The sequence below is a fragment of the Coffea eugenioides genome, chromosome 11 (assembly GCF_003713205.1).
Source record: "Coffea eugenioides isolate CCC68of chromosome 11, Ceug_1.0, whole genome shotgun sequence".
Taxonomy (NCBI): domain Eukaryota; kingdom Viridiplantae; phylum Streptophyta; class Magnoliopsida; order Gentianales; family Rubiaceae; genus Coffea; species Coffea eugenioides.
The window spans coordinates 42041694-42066668 of record NC_040045.1 but is presented as its reverse complement, the minus strand read 5'-3'; the positions used below and the strand labels follow the sequence as shown (position 1 = coordinate 42066668).

Sequence of the window (24975 nt, the reverse complement as noted above, 5' to 3'; positions counted from 1 at the left end):
GAATTTAATAAGCAGAAAAGAGAATTTAATAAGCAAAAAAGAGAGGGAAGAAATTTAATAAGCAAAATTCAGTCACTCATTCTCATTCAGAGAGAGGGGATAGGGACGATTGCTGTCCATAAAGGTTCACGGCCATAATTTGATCGAATCTATGGTTCAAATCACATCTTTTACATTAATTTTAACATCATACGTGAAGTTCGCAAATTTTTGTTCTATACTTACAGTATGTTAAAGATGAATTACATCCGGAACAAATAAAATTACATCCTATGAAACTAAACAAAATTTGTCCAAACAATTTTTCTGATGAACATTTCCTGGCCCTGGTCCTCCTCCATCCGGAATCCCGAAGTGCTGGACGTCTTTTTCTGTACACAGACATCTGCAGAATCAATTTTTTATGTATGAAAAGCTTGTACCCATCGTGGCTTTCATAAAAATCAGAGCTGCTGCTGAATTGTATGGACTTCTTATTAGTAATCTATAGAAGTTTTCCTACTGAGTGACATCCTCAAAATCTGTCTTATCTTTTGTAGTAAATATAAATATAGAGACCTCAGCAAGCATACTGTACCTAGTCATCTTATGACTCTGATGACATGACTGTCATATGCCAAAAGCAACCTTCTTTGGATAGCCATTTTTCCCCCAAAAAAATTTTAGCCAGAGCTAGATCAGTGTTTTACCAACTTGACAAGCTCAACAGTAGATAACTGGACTTAGATTGTCAATCTTAAAAATCAGTTGAAGTTTTGTTTGTCAGATTTCCCGCTTTCATGCTGCAGAGCATCAACAACGAAATTAATAAGGTAACACTGAAGAAAGAAATAGATGGCGAAGGTTCCATCTCAACCAACAAACCATATTTCCAATTATTGTTTTGTAATTTAGAATGGAAAAATAAATAAATAAAACAAGAAGAACGAGCACAAATAGAATCACATCACACTGTTTTAAAACCAAAAGAAATGTACTAGTATCGTTTTCATTGGCAACAGGTCAGCAACACAGAATGCTTCCCACTTCTTCCAGCTAGAATTGAAAATTAAAGCATAGTTTCAACTAATATCTTCTTAAGCGCCCAGAATTGATTACAAGGCTTACAACCATCCCCTGTTCCTCTTGCAATGTCCAAAAATTTACGTTCTACGGTCCAAAACCCCTCCTCTTCATCGCGCTATTATCAAATATCATTGGCTTTTCCTCAGCCATGTGGGAGAAGATTCAAGATTCGATGTGCTGTATTTTGTAATAGATAATTTACCAAGAAGGACCGTACAAGAACAAAATCACTGAGCTTTTAAGATGCTTCAATAGTGGTAGTAGAGCTCCAGCCAAAGATACAACTTGGTCCATCTACTTGGGGAAGGCTTTTGTATGGCAAAAGGTGAAACTGTACTTTCTCAAACCTTTGACTGAATGGTTAATCTTGGTATGCAGAGATATCCTCATTCATCGACCTCTTTAAAAAATTATCAGAATGTACCAAATTACAAACTTAAGAAACACGATCAGAGTTCAGCTTTCATGTGGCCTGGCGCCAGAGACCCTACAATTGCAGAAGTTAATTCTTTGATCAGTTTAGCATCCTTGTACTGCTTTAGATTTTTTTTTTTTTTTTTTAAAAAGTGAGATCAGGAGATCCAATACCACTTATATCCTCGCTGCTGAGAGGAGCACTTGAATTTAAGCCCATTTGGACTATATTATGAAGCTCATCTTCCCACACATTAGGTACCTATAAATGATTGTGAGTATAGATACAGGGTACAAAGAATGGAGGCATAGTCTATGCCTTTTTCCCACTCGGAAGAAATAAGTTTCCGCTGTTCCAGAGTATTTTATCAGTAAAACCTAGTCTACCCCGATACATCAAAAGAAGAGAAGACAAGCAAAATGCAAAATCAAAGCTTTATGATAACAGGGCTTACATGAGATGAAGGTTCCTTCAAGTTTCCACTCACGGTGGTCAGAGGTGAATTGATGGATCTTCGAAGCACATCTGAAGGGCTCCCCAGGCCATGAAGACCTGCTTGGACCATTCCTTGTTGTGATTGATGCAGCTGAGGATATGCCATACTCATATCAGGTGGAAAAGTAAGTGATGAAGGACCAGCTCGGGTTTGAAGGACCTTTGGTCAAGGTAATGGATATGTATGAATCAGAAATCATGCCAATTTAGACAAGAAGTTTTGCAATCAATATGTCATGTTTGCGTAATGATGTTTTTCTTACATCTTTTGCGAGGAGCCCTTCAATGTTAAAATCTAACCTTGGGTTTACTGTTGCAAGCTTCATTGACAGGAACTGAATAAAAAGAGAAGAAAATACAATCAGACACATAATACCTCAACATGTAGAAGAAAAATAAAATCTGAAATGGGCATGGGCACTAACAACTATTCTACACCACATCATATCCTCAATGACCGTGTAAAAGGTATTTAACATCAACTATGTCAAAGTGACCCAAAATCTTTTACCTTTGTGGAACGATTGAGAGAGCCATTTCACTAATTAGTGCTCTAAAGATGCAGGAAAGAAATCTTATGAAGCAATTAAAGCATGTCCAAGAGAACTTTAAACAATTGTGACTATATAGAACGCATATAAGGTAGAAAAAAAAACACACATTCACACACACATAAAATGTGGGAAACAGTAGGTGAAAAATGCAATCTTTAAATCCTCTAACCTCAACTTGACGTTGTAGAGATTGGACGTAGTTAATGATCTCATCCAGCATAACAGCTTTTCCAGTAACCTGAAAATCAACCAATATTGAGTAACAAATAAAGCATAATCTGCAGAGTTGTAAATACAACATAGGAACATATGAAATTCTTTGAACAGCACCAACCTTGCTGCAGCCAGGGACAAGATCCTGAAGAAACTTCATCCTTTCACTGATCTTCTCCCTCCTTACCTACAAGTGAAATCTTTAGTTCAACTCAAGAATGGAGATGCTGAGGCTCTCATTGTATAAGGGCATGCAAATATTGAACTGATCAATAAAACATGCAAAATTCACATGAAGTCTTACTCTCTCCGCAAGACTATGGCTGTTTGTGGCCTGGCCTCTTCTTGCTCTGACATGAATGTATTCTTCTTTAGGTGAACCTGAGGCTTGAGGTCCCTGTTTACCATTTTTTCCACCAGGCTTGCTGGAGGTTGGATTCTGGTCTCCCTTCTTCTGAACTTCAGTACCATCATTTGGAACTTCAGCAGCTTGTTGTGAAGATCCCTTTTTTTGGTTGTGTTCAGAATCCTGTCCGAACAAGAATATTATCACGAGGAAGCAAAATTGGCGTGAATGCATACTGCAAATGCTACATATGCAATTAAAGTGCTACAATTCATTGACTGCCAAAAACAATAAATTTAATCCTACCTGACCACATCTTTTCCTCTTCTTTGATCCAATTCCCTTAGGAGTAGACTCTCCATCTGCTGCATCCAATTCTTCTTGACCACCTCGGCCACTAAATTCAGCTTCATCAGAATCATTGCCAGAAGCACCGACACCTCCTTTAGCTTCATCGTGAGACCTCACTAAGCTCTCACTCTTCTTCTCATTCTTGAGAGGGATTCCCTCAGAGGGCCCACACTCAGTAGGAAAAGAAACATGTTTGGAACTTTCAGTCATGTTCATCTCATTTTTTGGGGGCTGCATTTCAGATGTTGGATTCAGCCCATTTCCCATCAAAGCCTCTTGAGATCCTAGCATTGATGCCAGCCCCCCAGCATATGGATTCATTGAATCAGATGCATTGAAGGGATTAATTAATTCACTAAAATTTCCACCACTGAAGCACGAATATCTCGCTGCTCTTTCAATGAAACCTGAATCAGCAGGAAAATGAGCCAAAGTCTGAGGAAGATACCCAGGTGAACCTGGTAGAAACATGCCCCCTTTCAACATTGCATTAGGTGGAGTCCATCCCATTCCCATACCAACTAAACTATCAAGACCAGCTCTCAGGGGTCCCAAACCACCTGCTCTATTCCCCAAAGCATTTGAAGTACTAGTATTATGTTGAACATTGTTGTCATTGAAACCTAAATTTTGTGCAGTCAATGACTGTTCCCACATAGTAGGACACAATGAATCAATTACTGCAGCATTGGAGCTAGAAGGTTGCTCCAGATTGCCTGAAGAAATCAATCCCATGGATGCATTGGACAGGGAATTACCACTTAATTGCCATTCTGAAGGCATATTCGAGGATTGGTAGTTCAGAAGATCTTCATTCCTCTTCTCTGGTCCAATATTATCCTTTTCAGCCATATCCATTATGCTTGAAGAACTTCCAAACTTGGCAAATAACAATCCGTTGCAGTTAGTTTTCTTTCAAGAATCGGATAGGACTAGCAAGATTTGATTTTTACAAAACTACCCTAAAAATTCCAACTTTGTTCACTTTCTTCAACAAAAAGACCTATCATAAGCAAAGAGTGAAACCAAAAAAAATTACATTAACCTGTTAAACTAGCTCAACAACTAGATAAAAATTTCAACCAACCATGGTAAAAAATAGGAGAGTACTACTAAATTTAGACAGAGAAATAGGTACATACTAAACCTGTCCAAATAGCTGAAATGAAGCAAGCAAAAATGATCCCAAATGCACACTTACATTTATTACCAATGAGTTAGAGTTAAACAACGATATGTTTGGAAAGAGTCCGTGCACCAAAAAAGTATATTAAAGAACGGCATATAGAAGAACATCGGTTTTTCCAAAGCAACCACTGAATTTCCAGAAGTCCCTATAAATTTGCACTAAAGAAACTCCTGGATATCCAAAACAAGAAAGGAAGAAAAGCCCAGCTCAGTAGAAAGCTAAAAAAAGTGAGCAGAAGCAATTAATTGCGCAGAGACATTGATTTTGGCACAATGAATACTCATTCAACCACTGCAGAAACCCTAGTCAGAAGTAAACAGAGCTCTGAAACAGAGAAAGACCCAACTAAAAGGTGTGAGAAAAGAAAGATACCCAATTTCAGATTCTGAGCTGCTGATACTTTTTGTAATACGCTCTGCATACCTTAATCTTGAACTGCTGACTTTTTCCTTTATTTTGTAAAAAAAATTTCTACTTTCTTGAAATTTAGTACTTAAAGTTCTGGGATTCTGAGGACTCTGCTGTTCAAACTTTTGAACAACAAAGATGTTAGTTACAGGAGGGGTGGAAAGGAGAGAGAAAAATGTGTAAGAAGTAAGTATAATGATCAGATTGAGGAGTTAAGGACTGGAAGGAGAGAGAAAAAGAAGAAATTTGGTAATTGAATTGAAGGAAGTGAAAAGGAAAGAAAGATTGGGAGCAAAGGTCCTGCATTTATACCCACGCCTGCATCAAAAAAAGTGCTCTTGATGATTAACCACCGCCACTGCTACTGTTAAAAAATTGCCACAAGTAAATTAAACAATCAGAATTTTGATTATGGGGCAGCTAAAAATTAGTCTTTACCTCAAATGGCTTTTCTCCAAAGTAATACAGTACTACGTTGCAAATTTTAAATGTTATTTCAGCAAATGCACAAAAGAAGAAGGGGGAAAAAAAAAAGCAAATTTGCATTTTGAGAAGTCAAATGCTGGAGTTAAATGCTAGCCAAGGTCACGTACCTTTTATTCTCGTTACATGTACGAGTTTGGTCCTTATTACTAAAGGATCCGGGCAAGCATATGAACGTACTAGTTTTGATGGTCCCCTAGCATGAAAAGGAAAAGAAATAGCAGCTATCTTTTCTTGATGCATTAATGGATACTGAGACTGGATCTTTTCTTTCTCAAGTACTCCTTAAATTTCATCTAAAGTAAAAGAAGGAATGGAGTACTTGAAATTTTTCTGGTGAGTGCTAATATCATTTTTCATGTACGATGATTATGATTCTGGGATAAAGCCTACCTTAGCTTTCCTTAGATGCAACAATTTTCTTTGCAATTTCGTACGTGTTTGCTTTTAGTATTAAAAATTTTTTGTTTGACAGTAGTAGAATCCAAGCTGTCTTGGTAAGATTCATTATAGTATGTAATGTTTTACTTTTAAGTTGGAGGTTGTGTTTTTATTAATGGCGATAATACTGGATTGAGCTAGCACCTGACAATTTGCCAACTCTCACCAGATATTAACTCTACTTTATCACATTGTCTTTCTTCATTACTCCTTGGGAGCAGAGCTTATAACGTTTAATAGTTCTGTGTTTGTTTGGTCAAGACACCTATAGTTTATTCTAGTCTTGTACTACTACTTAGCTAGTTGCCTGTTTTCAGTCTTCACATACACTTTTGCCACTTGGGTTGCTTCTGGACGAGGTCTAGTATTCTGTTATAAGTGTATACTGTATAGTATATTCCATCTTGATAACTTGACTAACTTATACTCCATGTAAATTTATCCTGTTCTGCTTTTATTTGTGTTCCTCTCCGGTTCTTCTTGTTACAAATAGCATATCAACTACCTTCATTCTATTTAAGGTGAAAATTGTAACCTTTTCATTATATGTGTGACAATGGTTCCAGCAGTGTTTATTTGAGCTCAAGCTCTTTTAGCACTAATTTCTCGACAGGTTAGATCACAGTAGAGTTTGGGAGGTAAAAGCAAAAAGAACTGCATATGGAGTTGTTTTCTCCCTTTGCTTTGGGAGTATTCTTCATGGCTCAGGTTTGATTTGGAAGCTATAGCAAATTTGACGAGCAAAAGGGGGGCTTCCTTCTGGTCTACGGCAGACGAAAGAGTGAAAATTGCAATGAGAGGCTAAGGACGAAAGATAGATGAGTGCCATAAATTATTTGTTGCAACATTTTGTCATGGCATAGCCTAGGCAAAGTCCTGTAACATACGTCCTTTACTTTCACCCCATTACCCCGAAAAGCAGCCATGAACTCTTGCATGAATATGTAAAAATTATTGAACAAAATCTGTACAGATTTTTCTTGCAGTACTATTTTCATGACTCTTGAAAAAATGCAAAGGCACGTAGTTTTGTTAAATTTTAGAACTTTTAGCATGCTTATGGGAAAGAACGCACGGCAGAAGTTTTATATCATTCTGTTAATGATTTTTGCAAGAGCATGACAAAATAACAAAGCACTGGCACTGTATTATAACTAGCCCGCCCTTTGACATCGATCGATCTTACAGGGAATGAAATGAAATGGTTGCAATCGTCCTGAATGTGATGAAAGATACAACCCATATGATTTGTTGATGACCATGTGGTAAATGTCATATATACGTAAAAAGGAACAGAGAAGGAAAAGAAATAGCAAGAATCATCATGTTTCTTCATAAAAGGAAATATGAAAAAAAAAGAGGACAAATTGCCATTGTATCTTCCATCACTTTCTGAAAAACAATAATGTTTATGATTTGTAGATGTGGGTTTTCAATGTAGCTAGAAGGACTCCAAGCATAGTAGAAACTGGAAAGGGTACAGAAATAAAGTAAACGAGGATTTCTTGCATGACATTAGAAACTAAAAAGAATTTACGACTTAAGCTGGTATAGAAAACTTCAATTCTTTGCACTAATTAATGCTAAAAAAAATCGTGGGACCAGATATTTGAAACATTTATGGTTTTCAATTAATTTCATAGTCGTAGTACTTTAGGAGTTCCAGGCCTTTATTGGTAGAATCCCTGTATGGATTTATTTTGCCTTTCATCACTGACTTTGATGATCATTGTGCCGGCAGAGATTGCCATGAATTTATTAGATAGGGCATCTTGGCCTTTTGCAATGTGTTACTTAGGGTTTGAAGGACAGGCAGTATCAGACTCTCAGTCTCTTTAATGGGGTTGTAGGGAGTCAGGTTGCATATCAGTTTTATCATTGAATCTTGAATGAATGCCAGCCACTAAATTGAGTTAAAATGTATTTGGATGGTAGATTGCTAACACATTTTTTATGTGATATATATGAAATAAAAAAGTGATTGGAAAATATGTTGATGATCCAAGTAAATAAATTTTGACAAATAATTGAAAAAATGACAAGTTTCATTTCTCTCATTTTACGAAAATATTCTTTTCATTCCTCACTTTTAAAACGAAGCAAATTCATTCTTGACGTTTAAAAATTGAAACTATTACATGCTTGAAATCAATTTTCATTCTGAATCCAACCACCAAACAACCCGATTACAAATTTTGGGGGTATAATTAGTAGATCACTTGATTAACTCAACTTAATATTCATGTGAAATTTAATGAATTCAAAAATAAAAAATAAAAAATTATAACATAAAAAAGAAGGATTAATCTTTCCTGCATTGTTATTATATACACTAACGGGTCTAAATACCTATCACATCATTTCAATTTCAATTTAAATGCTAAACTTTATATGTATGTTATATATCTAGATTCGCAAGTGTACATACTAACCGTGTATGAAAAGATTTACCTAGAAAAGAAACCCTACTATGTCAAAACAAAGAACGACCTTTTATGTTATAATTTTTTAATTTTTGCCTTTTTGGTTCAGTAAATGTCATGTGAATGTGATGGAATTGATCGAGTGATTTATCAATTCTATCCCCAAAATATATTATTAGGTTATTAGATGTTTTGATTCAGATTAAAAGTTGAGTTCATGGACGTAATAGCTTCAATTTTTTAATGTCAGGGAGGAATTTGCTTCATTTCAAAAGTGAATGATAAAAAGAATATTTTTGTGAAATGTAAGAGATGAAACAAGTCATTTTCTCCCAAATAATTCACTATCCAAACAAAATATTTTCAGATTTTGCTCAGCATGTTTCCTTGAAGCTAATTAGTATTTCAATTTAAATTGTATTGTTTGATTTTTTTTTTTCCTTTTCCTGCCACGCGGACAATTTTTTCTTTTAGTAATACGGTTTTGTTCTAAAACTAACTTAAATATCATTAAAAGACAATGATACAAAAGGCCGCATCAAGAAGTGAAGAAAGGTATTCAACGTAGTGGGAATCGAATTCAATGCTACAAGTCTCATGTAGAAACATTTTCGAGTTAGTAGTAATTTTCAAGGACTATATTCTAAAGATTCAATTACAAAATTCCCTTGGAAAAAGAAAGACAATTTCCCACTTTGTCTTTTCTTTTTATTCCTAACAATCCGAAATTGAGGGTGCATTTGATAAAACTGAAGTTTGAAAACTGAAATCTGAAATTTAAATCCATTAAATTATTGAATTGTTAAGTATTAAATCTAATACATTTGAGTACATATCGTATTCAGTGATAATTGAATAACTTATCACTTAATTTCGGGAGCAAGTTTTGTTTAGAAAATTTAGTACCACTTAATTAATTCAAATGTTTAATTTTTTGTTATCAAACGATCTGAATATATTAAGATTTGTATCCATTAAATTTAAGTGCTGAACTGAGTTTGAATGTACCACGTAAGGCATAAATATTGCAAGGAAAGAAGAAATATATGCCTTATCAATGATAAAAATGTGGGATAATGCATTTTCCCCCAACACTACTATTGCTTCAAATAAGGGCACCTGATATTCCACTCCAATGCAATATAAGCATAAAAAAGGTCACCAGGTCGGATAAACTTCGTGGTTTGTTGGGTTGATATTGTGTGAAAATTAGGAAATTTTGGAAAGTTTAAGGGGGTGGAATGATCCAAATCGTAATTTATACAACTCCAAATTGCTCTCGCTAATAAAAGTCCCCGGGACAATCTTATTTTTAAAATATATATATATACATATATGAACATGCAGGCGATGATAATTAATAATGTGTAGTAAAGAGATACTTCTGCATCTAAGCTCGAATTATTTGAGATCTAATTTTCACATAAATCTCTTGATTACATAATTAGCTGGCGGAGGATCACAATGCATTGCATGCATATGCATTATGAATTCAGCCTCCCCAGAGTCAAACTGCCAGCCCTGCGAACTGCTTTGATCTTTAGTTGATTCTATTATGCTGTTGGCTGGCTATCATTGCTTCAAGCTTTTTGCAGGATTCGGTAACATTTCCAAGAAAAACTGCAAGAACTAATATATAATCAACCAAGACATAATAATATTATTGTAAATAAATGTCCCAATTAAACCAAGTTGACACTTATATGTTTGAACTGGCATTTTATTAAGGTTAACGAAGTAGTTGTTCCTCGTAATGAGCAAATTAAGGTACGGTACAAGTTTTTTAATTTTTTAGTAAATTAATTGAAAATCGTTCAACACGATTTACTTAATTGACAAAAAAAAAAACTGCATTAACTAATAATATAGAACGAGTTACGGATATATCTGATTTGAAAAATATGCAATTATATCTTGCACATTATTACACGTATTCTTGTTAGCTTGACTATTTTAACATAACTAAGTCGGTATATCTGTGAAATTATACGAGTCATTAACAAGAAAACTAGCACGTATTGAGATAATATAATTTAAAAGGTGATGTAATTAATCTAATTTGGTAATTAAGAATATTTGGTAAAAGTTATTCTGACCATCCTACACACTCGGACAGTTTTTTCCTTCTTTCCATTCTGTCATTATTAGTTGCTAGTTGGCATCGGTACTTGAGAATCGCAAAGACCTAAGCCTTAGAATATTGGAATCTCTTCTGCAATTTGCTTTGTACTAAATGCTTAAGCCTTAGATTACTGATGATGTAAGGTGTGAAAATGATTTATGTTGATTGGGTTGGCTTTACAAGGTATTGTTTGAAGCAAACTATTCATTAATTAGATGATATTTAGGCATAAAATAACTTCGTCTCTTGTTTTCTGGTTGATCGAATGAGATATAACACAATTTAATTCTGCATATATATATTGCTATACCCGTCAAAGAAACAACGTAAAATGACAGAATAAGATCGATTAATCTATGAGAGGATAGTCCAAAGGAGAAGACGATGAAAAATCAACCTAACCCCTGCCCAATAAAGAAAAGGGTACTAGATTCCTTAGGACCCTTTTCTTCTATTAGAATAAAATGGAAGCTAAGAACATCACCAATCAACTGTTGGCACGTGGATTTTTGTGCCCTTTTAGAGGGAGACCTATTGATTGGTGTAGTACAAAGTAAAATCTTTTAATAGTTTACAGAAGACGTTTTTGTATTGCTGGTGAGGAGTTGCTTCATGGTTGGCATGGCTTCTTTCTCTTTTATAAAAAGACTCAAAACCATATGAAAATTTTATCACGCAAAAACCAAATCCCTCCTCTAAAGCAACAAGGGATGGAAGTCGGGGATTCGAGATCTCTTGACAAGAGCCTTTGGAATTCTATATGCTGAATCAAGGACTGCACTTTGATCATTACTCTCCCTTTGTGATTATGTGTGTGTGTGTGTGTGTTTGCATGCCCTGCAATTGTTAATAAAAGAGAGTTGGTCGTCGTGCGCTTTAATCAGTTGAAGCCTACATGCATGCATATTGCCATATATGCTGTTCATTTTTATCATTCCTATTGAGTTTTTTAATGTTTTGAGTACATTTATGTTTGGTATGCTAATAATATTAGAAAAAGGAATCATATCAACTGATAAGCACTCCGAATTTTTTTATTATTCAAAAGTACATATTAATTTATTCGAAGTTTATAAAATTAAACACGATTAATCTTCTTTTTTTTTTTTTTTTACAATATTTGTGGGAGACATAAAATTTTCAAGCAAGAACAGAACTATCTTATGTGAGCGCAGTTAAACTGTCTTATTTTGTGTCGTATATTTATAATGGCGATTTGGTAGGAACAACCAGCATAACTCATCAAGAGTATGCAAGTAAAGTCTCCGGAATCTGTCTTGTTTTACTGTTAAATTCGTGTGGAAGTAAAGATTGTTATAAACTGGACAGATGCATTGGAGGGTCAAATCCACACACTTAACATTACTCATTAGTAAAATTGATTTGGCAGCTGGTTATCTGAATTGGTCAGTCTTTCCCTTTTGGATGTGTGCATCTAGGTTAACCATAATATGTTGATTTGGAGCAATTTTACGGTTCAGAAGGAAACAGATACAGAATTGTCTTTCTGCATTTTGCACTGTAACTCACTAGCTTGACTTTGTGGCTTTCCCATATATATAGTCATTGCAAGCGGGAAAGTGTCATCTACCAAGAAAAGAAAGTAAAATTTTCCAACCATAGAAGCCATGAAATCTAGAATATGGCGACCTGTAATTTCCCAGACAAGTTCTAATGATCCTTTCTTTTTTTTGGGAGGTTTTATCTGCATAAAATTGTTCTTCAAGAAAGTGTAGGTTGCCATTCACAAGACATGTTTCAAGTAACATTTTTTATGAGTTTTTGCCTGCATATATAGAATTGACCTTCAAGAAAGCGTTGATGGATTTCTTTTTTTTTCAACATAAACGGAAAGAATTGGTTTACTATTGATGTTCGCACCCTTGGAAGTTAACTATTGATGGTATAGTGAACCGCTATATTTATCAATTCAGTAAATTTAGAGCTATTGAGATCAATGCCCTATTTATTTATTTTTTTTAAATTTGCCCTGGAGCCAAGTGTACATTTTGAAAGGGAAAGGAGAAACAAATAGAAATATCTCCAGATGTCACTGTAGAATTGATGGAAACGTGATGGAATACCATTAAATGAGATATCAATGATTGTTTCCAAACTCCTTCAGCTCCTTTTTGCTCACTTTTGGCTAAACCTAAATTCATCTAGCTAGTCCTTTTCCTTTATCATCAAAATTTTGCTTCTTTGAATATGGACGGGATATACCTTCCTAGCTTTGCCCCCTCCTACATTTTATATGTCTCCCTCCTGTCCATATAAACAACAAGATACACTGCCTAACTCTGTTCCCTTTTTCACTTTGGAAATATCTTGCAACTTGTATGTCAGTATGTGGCGTGGATTTACTCATGACAATGAACTTCTAATTAATCTCAAAGATGCACAAATTAATTCTACGTACATGAGCTTCTGCATGAAGAATAGAATTTGTACCTTAAAAGATTGAACTCGTGTATTGTTAATTGAATCTCCCTAAAGGGTTTCAATTTTGAAAAGGACCCTAAGGGAACACCACCAAGAAAGTTCTAATCTCTCATTCTATATGGATAAGGTTTTAAAAGTGTGTGTTCTTTTTTTCTTTTTTTTTTCGATACGATAGACCTACAATTATTATATACTATGCGGAGGGGAGGACTTGAAGAGGTCAAGGAGAAATCGGAGGGAATTGAACCACTAACCGACCCAGACGAATGCACTACGCACTCAGCTGAAAGCCACTTGAAGTGACTTGCCACATTTTGTGGCCAATGGTGGGAGGCAGGGTTTGATCGCCTGACCTCCCACCCCACCAACTTTGAGCTCAGTGGTTTTTAAAAGTGTGTGTTCATTGTGGAATAAAGTGATCATAAACGTCAAAATCCCCACTTTCTCTTTCATTAGTCATTTGCTTTCGAATGTATAGTGGTTCTATGCCTATCAGGAGCACTCCTGCTAACTCTGTTGCTTAGTGGTAGTCAACTACAATTAAAAGAGGATCAAGAATGTTGTGGTTTGTCCTAATTAGTACCTAAGTGTCCAAAGATTTCATAGATTATGCCGAGCCACAAGTCGGGTGCATGTCTCATCAAAGTGAAATGAACCCTTTGATGAAAATGATTAATTAATACGTACCTTCACCATTCTGGATAACATAGCTAGGACCTTATCCACCTTTTTCTAGTCATTTTCCATAGACACTAGCGTCTTTCTTGTCAGGGTTAAAAAATCACGTTCATTATTTATTAAACACGTAAATCCCATTTGAGAAGTTCGTTCTCACAAAATAAGAAAACAAAAATGCGTTACCATAACAAATTAATCTACCTGTAGTTTTAGGAACAAAAAATCGTTTGAAATGTGAATCCATTTTCCATTTCCTATTCAAGAACTTCTAACTGCATGCGCTTGGAAGCATCGTGTCCACCGGTACTCTTTCTTCCCAATAGTATAATTCATCTCTTGCCATTTTCTTCCTGTGCGGCTCTACAACGTCGTTCCATTATTGTAATGGACATATTGCGGAGGTTGATTATGACATCCATGAAAATTCCATGGGATATGTACCAAATATAACTTTATAAATTCCAACTCTGTGTACATGAGTCATGCATCCAAACGAAAATATTTCAATACAATTGTCGATCAGTTCATTCTACTTTATGAATGTTTTTTCGATTGCACAAACTTTATAAAAATCGAGTTTCGGAACCAGAAAATACCCTAAACATGATTCCAACTTTCTTTCTGTGTAGCCTTTAACTGCTTAAACTAATAAAAATAATTTTAAGTACAAAAAAGAGTAAATCGTAAAACTGCCTCATTCAGATTTTCCATTTTCATCGATTCATGACATATTTCCTGAACTTTCGATTTTGGTGTTTTTGATACCTTGAATTTACACTTTTTTTGGAGGATATTACACTCTAATGAATTTGCCAATTTTCACGTAATAAAAAGATAACTGTGGCCCTTTTACTATTCTGCATATAAAAAATACTCGTAGATTCATTACCTATACAAATGTCATCACCAAATTCAGTTAAAAATAAGAATTTGTACAGGATGTGACAATTAGAAAATCACAATCAGTTAAATCAATAAAAAATAATTAAGAAACCAAATCCAGTTAAGTTAGAAAATTTGTACAAATTAAGTGTGACATTGAAAAAAAAAATTAGGCTAAACATAAAAGACATCATAAAAATGATCTTGTGAAAAGAGGCGGGTTTGCACTTTGCACAACAACAGGGAAGGATAGAAGTACAATGCTATAGTTAAAAGAAACAAGAGCAACTACGGAAATTTCGATTGTTTTGATAGAAAAAAAAAATCACGATGTTAATTTGTTCTAGAGTTTATTGTAACAATGCAAAACGAAATTGATAGTAATTCAAGGGGGGAAAAAACAAGAATATCGGGTCTGGGGAAATCAGCGAGCCCAATGTGGAAAAGAAATCATTGGGTTGAAGGCCCAACTTGGTACAGGATATTTGTTTTCGTTGTATGCATTGCAAGATTTTCTTACTCTTTTTTTTTTTAATTAAAGTTTCGGGAATAGGGAGGGAACAAATCAAAAGTTTCTGAACTCCAAAATTCCCTAGACATGGTTCCAAATGTGTTTGGATAGGAGATTATTTGAGATATTATTTAGAATATACTTCTTATGATGTAATATATGTAAGATAAAAAAGTTAATTAAGAATTGGGAGTAGTCCTCAACTAATGCCTTAATTTTCTAACGAAATTTTCTCAAAGTAGTATAAAAAAGGGTTCATTACAAGGAGGAAAAGAGCTATTTTTAGAGATTTTTATTAATTTGATAGAGAAAAAATTACTATCTCAGTTTAGACTTTAGTGTAGCAAGGTAAATTCATAGTGATTTGTAGTGAATAGAGTTTAGATGGGTGGGAAGAGAAGCCAATGGAGTAGCTTATATACTTTGCTCAAGAGGATCGTGATGTAGTAAATTTGGAAGAGTGGACTGAGGTTCCGCCATCTTTGTAATTGAAAGTTTTGCTGGCTGATCTTCATTCTTCAGTCCAGCACTTGGTAACAAAGTTGGGTCAGTTCTTCTTCTTTTTTTTCCCCCTTTTATTTGCAACAAAAAATAGTGAATTTATTGTAGCAATGTAAATTTATTGGGAAATGTTGCAATTTAAATAACAACGGTTTGAGGGTCAGTTTCTATGCCTTTAATGTTGCAGAGAGCCCAATATGGCATCTACAAATTACTGGAAGGAAGGAATGACCTATTTGATGTGCATTTGCATGATTTCACCAAAATAGTTTTGACTATTTTCTTAAAAAAAAAAAAGGGGGGGTCGTGACTGGAAAATGCAGAAACATAATTGTACACTTAAAATTTGCATTATTGAAAAGAAAAAAAAGAAGAGGAAGTATTTGCAACTGAAATTTCAAGAAACGTGCAAGTAACTAGCAATTGGTATATTTCCTTGTCTGAATTATAAATTTATTTAGTCCTTAATATATAGTTGATTCTCCTAACAACATATGCATATTTTTGTTGGCTTAGCAAACCAAGCCACTTAAGATTCCATATGTTAACGTGTCTAATTGAAATTGGTTTTAACTTTTAGACGTAAGAGTTTGTATAAAGGAATTTATTTCCTAGTTGATTTTATAATTTAAGTCCTCAAAGAGGTCTTATTCCCTAGATATACATTAGATTTCACAAGTTGTGTTGGACATTTGGATGTTTAGTTCCCATGGGATTCCAACCAACCCCATAGGTAAGGCCGTAGCTTTGGTAGAGCAATCAGTTTGGGGTCTGGACTCTAGATTTGTCTTTGCTTAGATTTATTTAGAAGGATTAGACCGCTAGTCTGCGGGTGTGTACAAAATAGCAATCAAGTTCTTCAACGGAAGATTGGTTTTGCTTCGTTCTTCAACGTTATTCTTTGTGATCCTACATTTCAATTTAAATGTTGCAAATTTGTTATAGGGGTAAATAATGTATGGAGAATTGGTAGAGCTGACAGAGATTATTCTACAGTCTTTTCATTGTTTGCGATGTCAATAACAATATCATTATTGTGAGTAAATATTTTCCCCATCTTACATGTTTTTGTTTGCAGGGATTAGGGTTCTAACTGGTATCGAATGCACACATGAGAGTTGATGTTAGAACTCTTAAAAATTAAGGTCATAATTGGTACTAAAAGCCAGGGATGCTGGCGAGTTGAGACGCTTGCAAGCGACTTGGTCATATACTCGACTGGAATTCGAGTTGATTGAAGTTCGAGATTGAGCTATTCATTTCATCTCTCAAGTCGAGTTGGAGCTCCCTTGTGTGCTACTCAAATGCTGGATGAGCCTAATCCAATAGTTTTATTATTTATATAATTATTCATTTTAATTATGAAATAACCACTAAGGGTTAATATTTTAGAAAAATTCAAATTTTTATTTGAGTATTCAGAGCTCGAGAATAGGATTGGGTCTTATTGAATTGAGTTCAAGTTTATACATTATCCTCACGAGTCGAGTTGAACTACAAGTTCTCTTACTCGATCGAGTTGGGTTTAAGCTCGTGTAGCTTGAGAACTCATTGAATTTGAACTCGAATACAGCGCTACTTGAGTTTGACTCAACTCGCCCCTGAGATTTGTCCGATATATGTCGTTGTCACGAGCTAGAGCACACAATTTGATATGAAATACTTAATTGATCGAGTGACACGTATAATGTTTGAGAATAAAATCATAAAAATGATCTTGACTTGTTTGATTATTAGTTTATTACCTTGCTTGTGAAATAGTTACCAAATATGTAAAATGCTACAGTCTTTCTCAGTAATCTGGTACTAGTGCTAAGAATTCAATGGTACCGTGGTAAAATCTTAAATTTCTCAATTTGAAAGTTGGAAAAGGAAAACTATTTAGTAGAATCATTTGTTTGCTGGAACCAGGTGGTTTGGTTCAGCAACTACTTCTAAGTTCCATCATTTTGTTTGGGCTGCACGATGGGAATAACAGACTGAACTTTTGTCATTAACTTGTTGCCGCATTATCAAGTGGGTCGATGATTTTAACTTGAGTCCTGGTTTCTAGGATCCTCTTACTAGCTCGTGTTGGGCTTTCTTGTCTTCTTGCTGTTTTCCTCGATTCAGCATTTGGGGATCTATCTGTATTTCACTGCCCGGGCGTTGTGACTTTTTGCACACGCGCTTTGACTTTTGAACATTCTATGTAAAATCTTCTAAAGTATTCCCCACAAATTCACCAGGATAAAAATGCAGGAGTTTTACAATCTAATAAAATGCCACTTAGGGTACATTTGATAAAATTAAAATCTGAAAACTGAAGTCTAAAATTTGAAATCTGAAATCTGAAATCTGAATTCATTAAATTATTGAATTGCTAAGTATCAAATCTAATACATTTAAGTGCATATCATATTCAGTGATAAGTGAATAGTTTATCACTAAATTTTGGGAGCAAGTTTTATCTAAAAAATTTAGTGCCACTTAATTAATTCATATATTTAATTTTTTATTATCAAACTATTTGAATATGTTAAAATTTAAATTCATTAAATTTAACTGCTGAATTAAGTTATCAAACAGAGCCCTAGTATGCTAAGCTGTATTAGTACAATCTAATAAAGGGCATGGCGGGACAGGAAAAGGAGGATGGCGGGGCAGTGGACTCAATGGGAAGTGGCCGGTGGGACTTCTGGTGGGGAAAAGTGAAAAAAAAAAAAAAAATGGAGTAAGATATGATTTATGGTATTATTGCTTTGAATATAATTTGTAATTTGCCATGCAAGTTTAGCAAGCGCTTTTTTTTTTTTTTTTTTTTTTTTATAGCTAAAAAATGTCATGATTGTTGAGGGCTAAATCATTATGATCAAGAATTATAATCTAAATTTTGATGAATGGATGCAAGGAGAGTAGCAATTTGTTCAGAACTAAAATGAAATAGTCTTTTCAAATCTTTATGCTAGTAGCTACAGTCAAAAGAACATTCAAGTTAATTCTTTTTTTGTCAGCAACATACATTTGTATAACCTACTCTATCCTAATTTAGGGGGAGGAAGAGCCTGAGGAAGCTGTGGTAGGGGGCTAGTGGGTATACAGACCCAACTAGATCAAAGGAATGCTCTGGCACAATCCTTAAATTTTTTTCGCTGTAACCTACAGCCCAAGGAGGGACTTAAGCCCTTCCTGATGGCCACTGAGCCATTGGCCCAGTGGTTAAAAGAACATTCAAGTTTATACTTTCTCCTTTTGTTCCCTTTTTCCCTTTATTCATGACGATCCCAACTTGATACTTTCTTTAATTATACAACTTAACTTGCACGTTTAGTTGGGCCATCACACGATAAGACACCCAGACCATTTACTTTTCTTAACCATTTCTTAGGATTTCTCTATCACAATTGTTTTTTTGTCTTTTTTTTTCATGTTTAAGAATGTATGACTAATTTATATTTCTGTCATTAGTCTAGATTTATTGAGTAAAATAATTTTTTATTAAAAAAAGAGAAAAGTATGTATAACTGATTCAGTATAAAAAACATTTTACATCAATTTGTATGAATATATCCTAAACATCCCTACATTAAGAGTGTGTTTGGATTGTTAAATTATTTCAAATAATATTTCGCTTGCATTATAAACATATTTTTTAATCAATCTTTTTATATTTTTAACTATTTTTTTTATCTCATATATATCACATTATAATTACAAAAAATATTATAATAGTTATTTTAAATAATATTTTAAATAATACTCTATCCAAATACAATGTGACTACTGAATAGAGTTGAAAATCTTGTGTATTTTGCTTTTTTCTTTTGCTGGGAATTCCTCCAAGCAGTCATGTTGACCACTCACTCCGTCCGGTTATGATTGGGGTGTGTCCGCGACACACCTTAAAGCTTCGACTCAGCTCTTTCTTGTACTATGCTGGTCACACAATTCAATTCAATCCTCATAATTGGTTTCTTACGTTGGATTCTGCTCAACTGTAACTAATTTTAAGGAATACTATCAGAGCCCATAACACTTCCCAAGCAGTTCAATTTCCTGTAAACGATTCAAGAAGACCGCGACCCACAAACATTTTCCTCTCCGCAGTCCGCACCAGGTATGTGCTTCCTATATTTTCACTATGTTAAGGAATATTATGTCAACCGTTGAATCTCGCAGTCCTTTGTCTCTTTTCTGTTCTGGGTTCTTGTGGAAATGGAGAAAAGTCGTGACTTTATACCCGAAATATTTTGTGGGTCTGCATTTTTTTGGTGGGATGTGGTGATTTTTGAGGCTTAATGTTGGATTTTGAGCTCATTATCCTGTGAAATGTGAAAAGACATGACCAGTAAAAGTTAGATATTGGACTGGAAGTATTTTTTGTCTTTTCTTTTTTGAGTGATCAAGGTTCTTTTGTTTGTCTACTGTATGAGGTTAAGGTTAAAAGTTAAAGAAGTCCTCTTTTTCTGAATGTGGAGAAACTGCAGAATAATGGTGGACTTATTATGTCGATATAATTTATTCGCTTTCGGCACTCTTTACAAGCTGAAATTGTCAAAGATGGTGTGGGAAGCTATGCATTATATCAAAAGATTACTCTGATAGTTGCCAAACAGGGTGAACAAGTAGAAGTTCTTTAAGAAGAGACGCTCATAATTGCTTTAGTTTTGAACCATAATTTAGGTCTTCTGGAACTCTATTATGCTTGGTAGTTTTGACATGTGATGTATATGATTGTATGAGAACTTGTGATGGAACATTTTTATAAAGTGAGCCTAACTATAGCACAAAAATGTAGCTTCTAAAATCTGACCTATATAGTTTCTTGTGCTGCTTTTGTAAGTTAGCTTCTGAACTTTGAAGACTGAATGAAAAGTTATTTCTTTCTTTTTTCCCTTAATTAACATACAAATAAAATCTTTGCAATACAGATAAATGCAGGACTTGGAGGTGATATTATAAAATTTGAAGAATAAGCTAGTTACTGCATTTTATTTGTTCAATTTACATGAATGTGCCCAACATTTGGGGGATCTTGGACATGAACATATAGGTCAATCTATGTTCACCTGTGAGGTTGTGGAGTTGACCATGCAAAAGCAGCATATCTGCTTCTAGGGCAAAGCTGCTTATTTTGGGCCTTTCGAGTTATGCGGTGGCACAAAGCCTTGTGAACAAGTAATGTCTAAATATTTGGATTTCAAGAGGTTAAAGCAAGTGTCTAATATGCTTCTCTTTTAAGTAATACGTATTGTTAGCTAAAGAGCTAAGCCTATTCTGGAGCTAATAATGTCAACTGACCATAAAGGCTATTTCAGGCGAACCTTGCTAGTTTTCGTGAAAAAAATGTTGCTTGAAATTGTGATTGCTTTAAGATAAAATTCTGGCATGAGAGGTCAAATACAAATGGCTGGGCGACTAAATGTAGTTTGTTAGATGTGCAATGTATACTACTACTAGCTTGTATGATCTAACTCTGATTTTATTGGCATTTCCAGAAGAGAGACACCTTAAGATCTGTGTACATTATGAAGATGAAACTTTGATGCATCATAAAAAAATGTTTCATGCTTTTCATGCCTACTTGTGACTTGCAAAATGTTGGGTGAGTGAAAGAAATGAGTGCCAAAGATTCCTAGAGATGCATAGTAATGTATTTGTCGCTAAATACTAGGATTGAACTTCAAGCCTTATGCGTGCTTTGAAGCTTGTTTCGTGTATGCTATATGGAGTAGGTTTTGGAGTTCTTGAAGACATAATCATTGCTTAAATTGATTCATTATGGTATACTCGTGGCTAATAATGGGGTTATCTCATAATTATAAGAGACATTTATTGGACATATTCATTGGACACACAGAGAGAGACATATATACACCCTTAATGGCTGTATTTCCCTCTTTATATTGATGGCTATCTGTCTAGTAGCTTTTTTGTATTTCCTTTGTAGCCTCCTAGAGTCTGTAGAATATGTTTTACTTTGAAAAGACTTCTGATGCCTTTTTTTTGGCTATTTCAACATTTTGTACTGATGTGACTAATTTTATCTGGATGTCATAATTATGGGACTAAATGTTCAGCTTATGGTGTAATTGATTTCATCTGGCATAGCTACGTCCTTGTTATACTCCATTTCCTTGAGTTTGACTTGTACTGGCTTGTTTGATTGCACGCCTATCAGCAACTCTTCTGATTTTCAATTCTTAAACCTGAACTTTTGCCTGTTCCAGGGTTTCAATGGATGCTCGGGCTTCTAATAGCTTTGAAACTGCTGAATCAGACTCTGCAAAAGTAAAATTACCTGAAAGTGTTTCATATGATGCTCAGGGTATGGAAGAAGCAAGAAATGCCACGGAAGTTTTAAGTAGAGCAGATTTGGACCTAGCATACTCTTCTCACAAATTGGTGAATTTGGGTAATCTTTTAATGCGTGTTTTAGCCTGGCAAAATGATGTGAAATCAGTTGTTGAATATGATGATATCTCCCCAGAATTTATTGAGAAGGCAATGGGATTTGATATCTTGAGTGCTATTTTGAACTCTGAGGTAAGAGAGCTGGATAAGTTTATGGGCAGTGTTCATGCTGTAGTAATTAATGCTCGTCATAAGATAACTTCATGCGGAAAGCTACATGATTTGTCCAGCATGGTGGAAAGTAAAATGCATGACACTGAAGAATCAGTGAGAAGATTGCAGGATCATATCCTTGAGATGAAAATGCAGTTAGCCAAGCTGCAGATGACATCATTAGCTTTCAACCAAAATGAATGTAAGTCATAGAATGTCACTTAACAAGGTTGGATCTCCCATTGATTACAGAATTAAGAAGCATGGTTTTTTCTTCTTTTTTTTTTTGTAACTGTTTATTTTTCACAGGGAGCTTTAACATAGGTGTGGATTTATCAGAAAACTCTGAAGTTCCAGGAATATATCTGAAGCCACAACTGGAGTCAGTTGAACAGCGACATATTCTAAGAATGTTGGAAAAATCGCTTGCTAGGGAGCTAGATCTTGAGAAGAAGTTAACAGAAATAAAACAAAATGAAGAAGATATTAAGTTAAAGCTTCAATTAACTGAACAAGTGGCTCTGTTCATGGAAGAGGCAGCGGAGGTAATTTGGGGTAGGTTCCTGGAGGCTGAAAATACATCAGAGGTTCTTATGGGCATATCTAAGGAGATGGTTGGTCGGCTTCAAATTGCTCGATTCAACTTAGATAATGCAATACAAAGAGAAAGCAATTTAGATTCTAAACTCCAATATTACATTGCACAATCAAATGCAAAAGATAATACAATGGAAAAGCTTGGTAAGAAAAGGGCACAGCTTGTTGCTGAAACTGCTGAAGCTGCTTCTCTAAGGGAAAGAGTGAAATTACTAGAAGAGCACTTGAGAGAATCAGTATCTCAGCTGAAGGCAGAAAAGGAAACAAATGAGACAAGTCAAGTGCAACTTGCAGAAATGGATGGTATCATTGAATCCATGAGAGAAACCATTGATGAATTTGAGGCTAGAGCTGAGAGTGCAGAAGCCAAGGTTACTCAGCTAACTGAAACCAACTCAGAACTAACTGAAGAACTCAATTTTCTGAAAGGAAGTAATGATACTAATAACAAAAAGGTGAGCTTAATCGAGAAGCAGTTGAGAGACCTAGAACTGCAACTTCAGCATTCCAGGGCTTCATCAGAAGCAAGTCAAGAGCAGCAAAACATGTTGTATACTGCAATTTGGGACATGGAAACTCTTATTGATGAGTTGAAGCAAAAAGTCTTCAAAGCTGAAAACAAGACTGAGAATGCTGAGGAGCAATGTGTGGTGCTGTCAGAAGCTAATTTAGAACTCAATAAAGAAGTTGAATTTCTGAAGACTAGAATGGAGTCCTTGGATACAACTCTGGATCAGGCCACTGTTGAGAAAATGGCGAGTGCAAAAGACATAAATATCAAGACCAATGTGATTATGGATATGGTCATGCAACTTGCAATGGAAAGAGAGCGCATAAACAAACAGGTGCTTAGTTTGGAGTCTTCTTTTCCATTTCCTTTGTTTCTGTTTTTCTTTACTTGTTTCTTATCTATAATGCCCTTCTCAGTAAGAGTGAGTACCAAGGATGATCAATTTTTGTGCACTTTTAATAAATTGTGACTTGATCACAACCTCTAATAGCCTATAAAAGCTGAAATGATTGATTTGGTGACAGTTCTATGATTTAGCAAAGGAAAATAAATTGCTCAAGGAGAAATTAAGGAAAGCAAAGAAGGCTGAGTGTTTTGCTTCATGCAGCAACACAGATCAGAAGGAAGAAGAGCTTCCTTCACTCAGAGTTGACTTAACTGCTGCTACATCATGTACACTAGCTTCACATGAGAAGGCAGCAGAATTCGCAGACTATAGCATCCAGGCAGGTTTTCTTTTTCTCTCTTTCTTTCTTCTTCTTCTTCACAAACTAAGTATAGACTTGTAAAACAGATGACATGGAAGTATGGTCGTAGTTAGAGGTCTAGATACAGCAACATTTTGAAGATAAGATACTTTTCATAGCTTCATTTAGTGGCTTCTTGCAGTTGGTGGATTAATTAGAAGAAAATGTTATCATTTGAGCCTTTGAGACACCTCCATCAGTAGAAGTTTACCATCAAATTATGTTTCAGCATTATCGTTGCATTTTTCCATTTTGAAATCTTTATTAGAAGAGTCTAAAATCAGATAAACAGTCAGTACCTACCATAAATGCATCATTGAGGATATCAATGAAGATCAGGCTGCAATAACAGGGGAGTTTGCAGTTTGCACTAATGCTAAGCTATTATCTGGTGTTATTTCCACTCTCAAGCATAAACACTGGACTGGCTTCTCACTTTTTTCGCTCCCTAATTATCAGGAGTCATGATGCTTTTATTTTTGTTACAAGTGATCATCATGACGTTTTCACCCCTTGAATCAGGTGGAGGAAACACTTAAAACAGCATCTGCAGATCATCATGAAATAGAATCCTCCATTTCTCCAGAAGATAGCAGCAATTTGGTTCTGAAACTGGATGATGTGAATGTAGTAGACACAGGGAGGACCAGTCGAACATACATCTTCATGGCAACTTTGGTTGTACTGCTTCCAGTTTTAGCAGCATATTTCTTGAACAGGGAACAAGCCATTTTCAACCTCATCGAGGGTTAACTCGCGGTTGCCTTTGCATGGAAGACATTCCTTTTTCTCGACTGTACATAATTCTTGGCCGTAGTGCTTGTCGTATTTCATTCATTCATCATTGTTGCAATTGTAATTTTTGCTGCTTGCCCCGCAATTCTTTTCAGAATGAGTTTTTAGATTGTGTAAATGCAGTAGGTGAGGTCTTTAACTACACTCTGAATATCAGAAGCTTTCCAAGCACATCATTTGGGACATTTCTGATCTGATGCATGTGTGCTTTGCTTTGAAGGGTTGATTGAAAGAAGTCCTTGGGATGAACTGGGATCATAT

The 24975-nt window shown here is 35.1% G+C and overlaps 2 protein-coding genes across 6 annotated transcripts; one reads left to right on the top strand and one right to left on the bottom strand.

Annotated features, from left to right (window-relative positions):
- Nucleotides 1-927: 927 nt before the first annotated feature.
- On the bottom strand, nt 928-5298 carry LOC113754466 (transcription factor bHLH49). 5 transcript variants are annotated; one of them, XM_027298889.1, is made up of 9 exons: nt 5001-5298; nt 3395-4442; nt 3047-3271; nt 2864-2929; nt 2699-2767; nt 2239-2310; nt 1935-2135; nt 1654-1741; nt 928-1552 (listed from the first exon to the last, which is right to left on the bottom strand). In XM_027298889.1, exons 2-9 carry the CDS (start codon nt 4295-4297, stop codon nt 1515-1517), a joined length of 1662 nt encoding a protein of 553 aa, XP_027154690.1. In that variant the 5' UTR covers nt 4298-4442; nt 5001-5298; the 3' UTR covers nt 928-1514. The 5 variants fall into 5 exon arrangements, with proteins under 5 accessions (XP_027154690.1, XP_027154694.1, XP_027154693.1 ...); XM_027298893.1 differs by having other exon boundaries at nt 1657-1741; XM_027298892.1 differs by having other exon boundaries at nt 3395-4318.
- A 14146-nt stretch (nt 5299-19444) lies between these two features.
- On the top strand, nt 19445-24899 carry LOC113751192 (WPP domain-interacting tail-anchored protein 2). Its single transcript, XM_027295104.1, has 5 exons — nt 19445-19615; nt 21729-22267; nt 22375-23507; nt 23698-23898; nt 24442-24899. Exons 2-5 carry the CDS (start codon nt 21736-21738, stop codon nt 24670-24672), a joined length of 2097 nt encoding a protein of 698 aa, XP_027150905.1. The 5' UTR covers nt 19445-19615; nt 21729-21735; the 3' UTR covers nt 24673-24899.
- Nucleotides 24900-24975: the final 76 nt, after the last annotated feature.

What these genes read in the sequence shown, in the direction of transcription:
- LOC113754466 (XM_027298889.1), bottom strand. Translation starts at nt 4,297, where the DNA reads ATGGATATGGCTGAAAAGGATAATATTGGACCAGAGAAGAGGAATGAA. An exon ending in GCCATAGTCTTGCGGAGAGA is followed by an intron (nt 2,930 to 3,046) that starts GTAAGACTTCAT and finishes TTTCACTTGTAG; the next exon opens with GTAAGGAGGGAGAAGATCAG. An exon ending in AAGGGCTCCTCGCAAAAGAT is followed by an intron (nt 2,136 to 2,238) that starts GTAAGAAAAACA and finishes CCTTGACCAAAG; the next exon opens with GTCCTTCAAACCCGAGCTGG.
- LOC113751192 (XM_027295104.1), top strand. Translation starts at nt 21,736, where the DNA reads ATGGATGCTCGGGCTTCTAATAGCTTTGAAACTGCTGAATCAGACTCT. An exon ending in AGCTTTCAACCAAAATGAAT is followed by an intron (nt 22,268 to 22,374) that starts GTAAGTCATAGA and finishes TATTTTTCACAG; the next exon opens with GGAGCTTTAACATAGGTGTG. An exon ending in GAGAGCGCATAAACAAACAG is followed by an intron (nt 23,508 to 23,697) that starts GTGCTTAGTTTG and finishes ATTTGGTGACAG; the next exon opens with TTCTATGATTTAGCAAAGGA.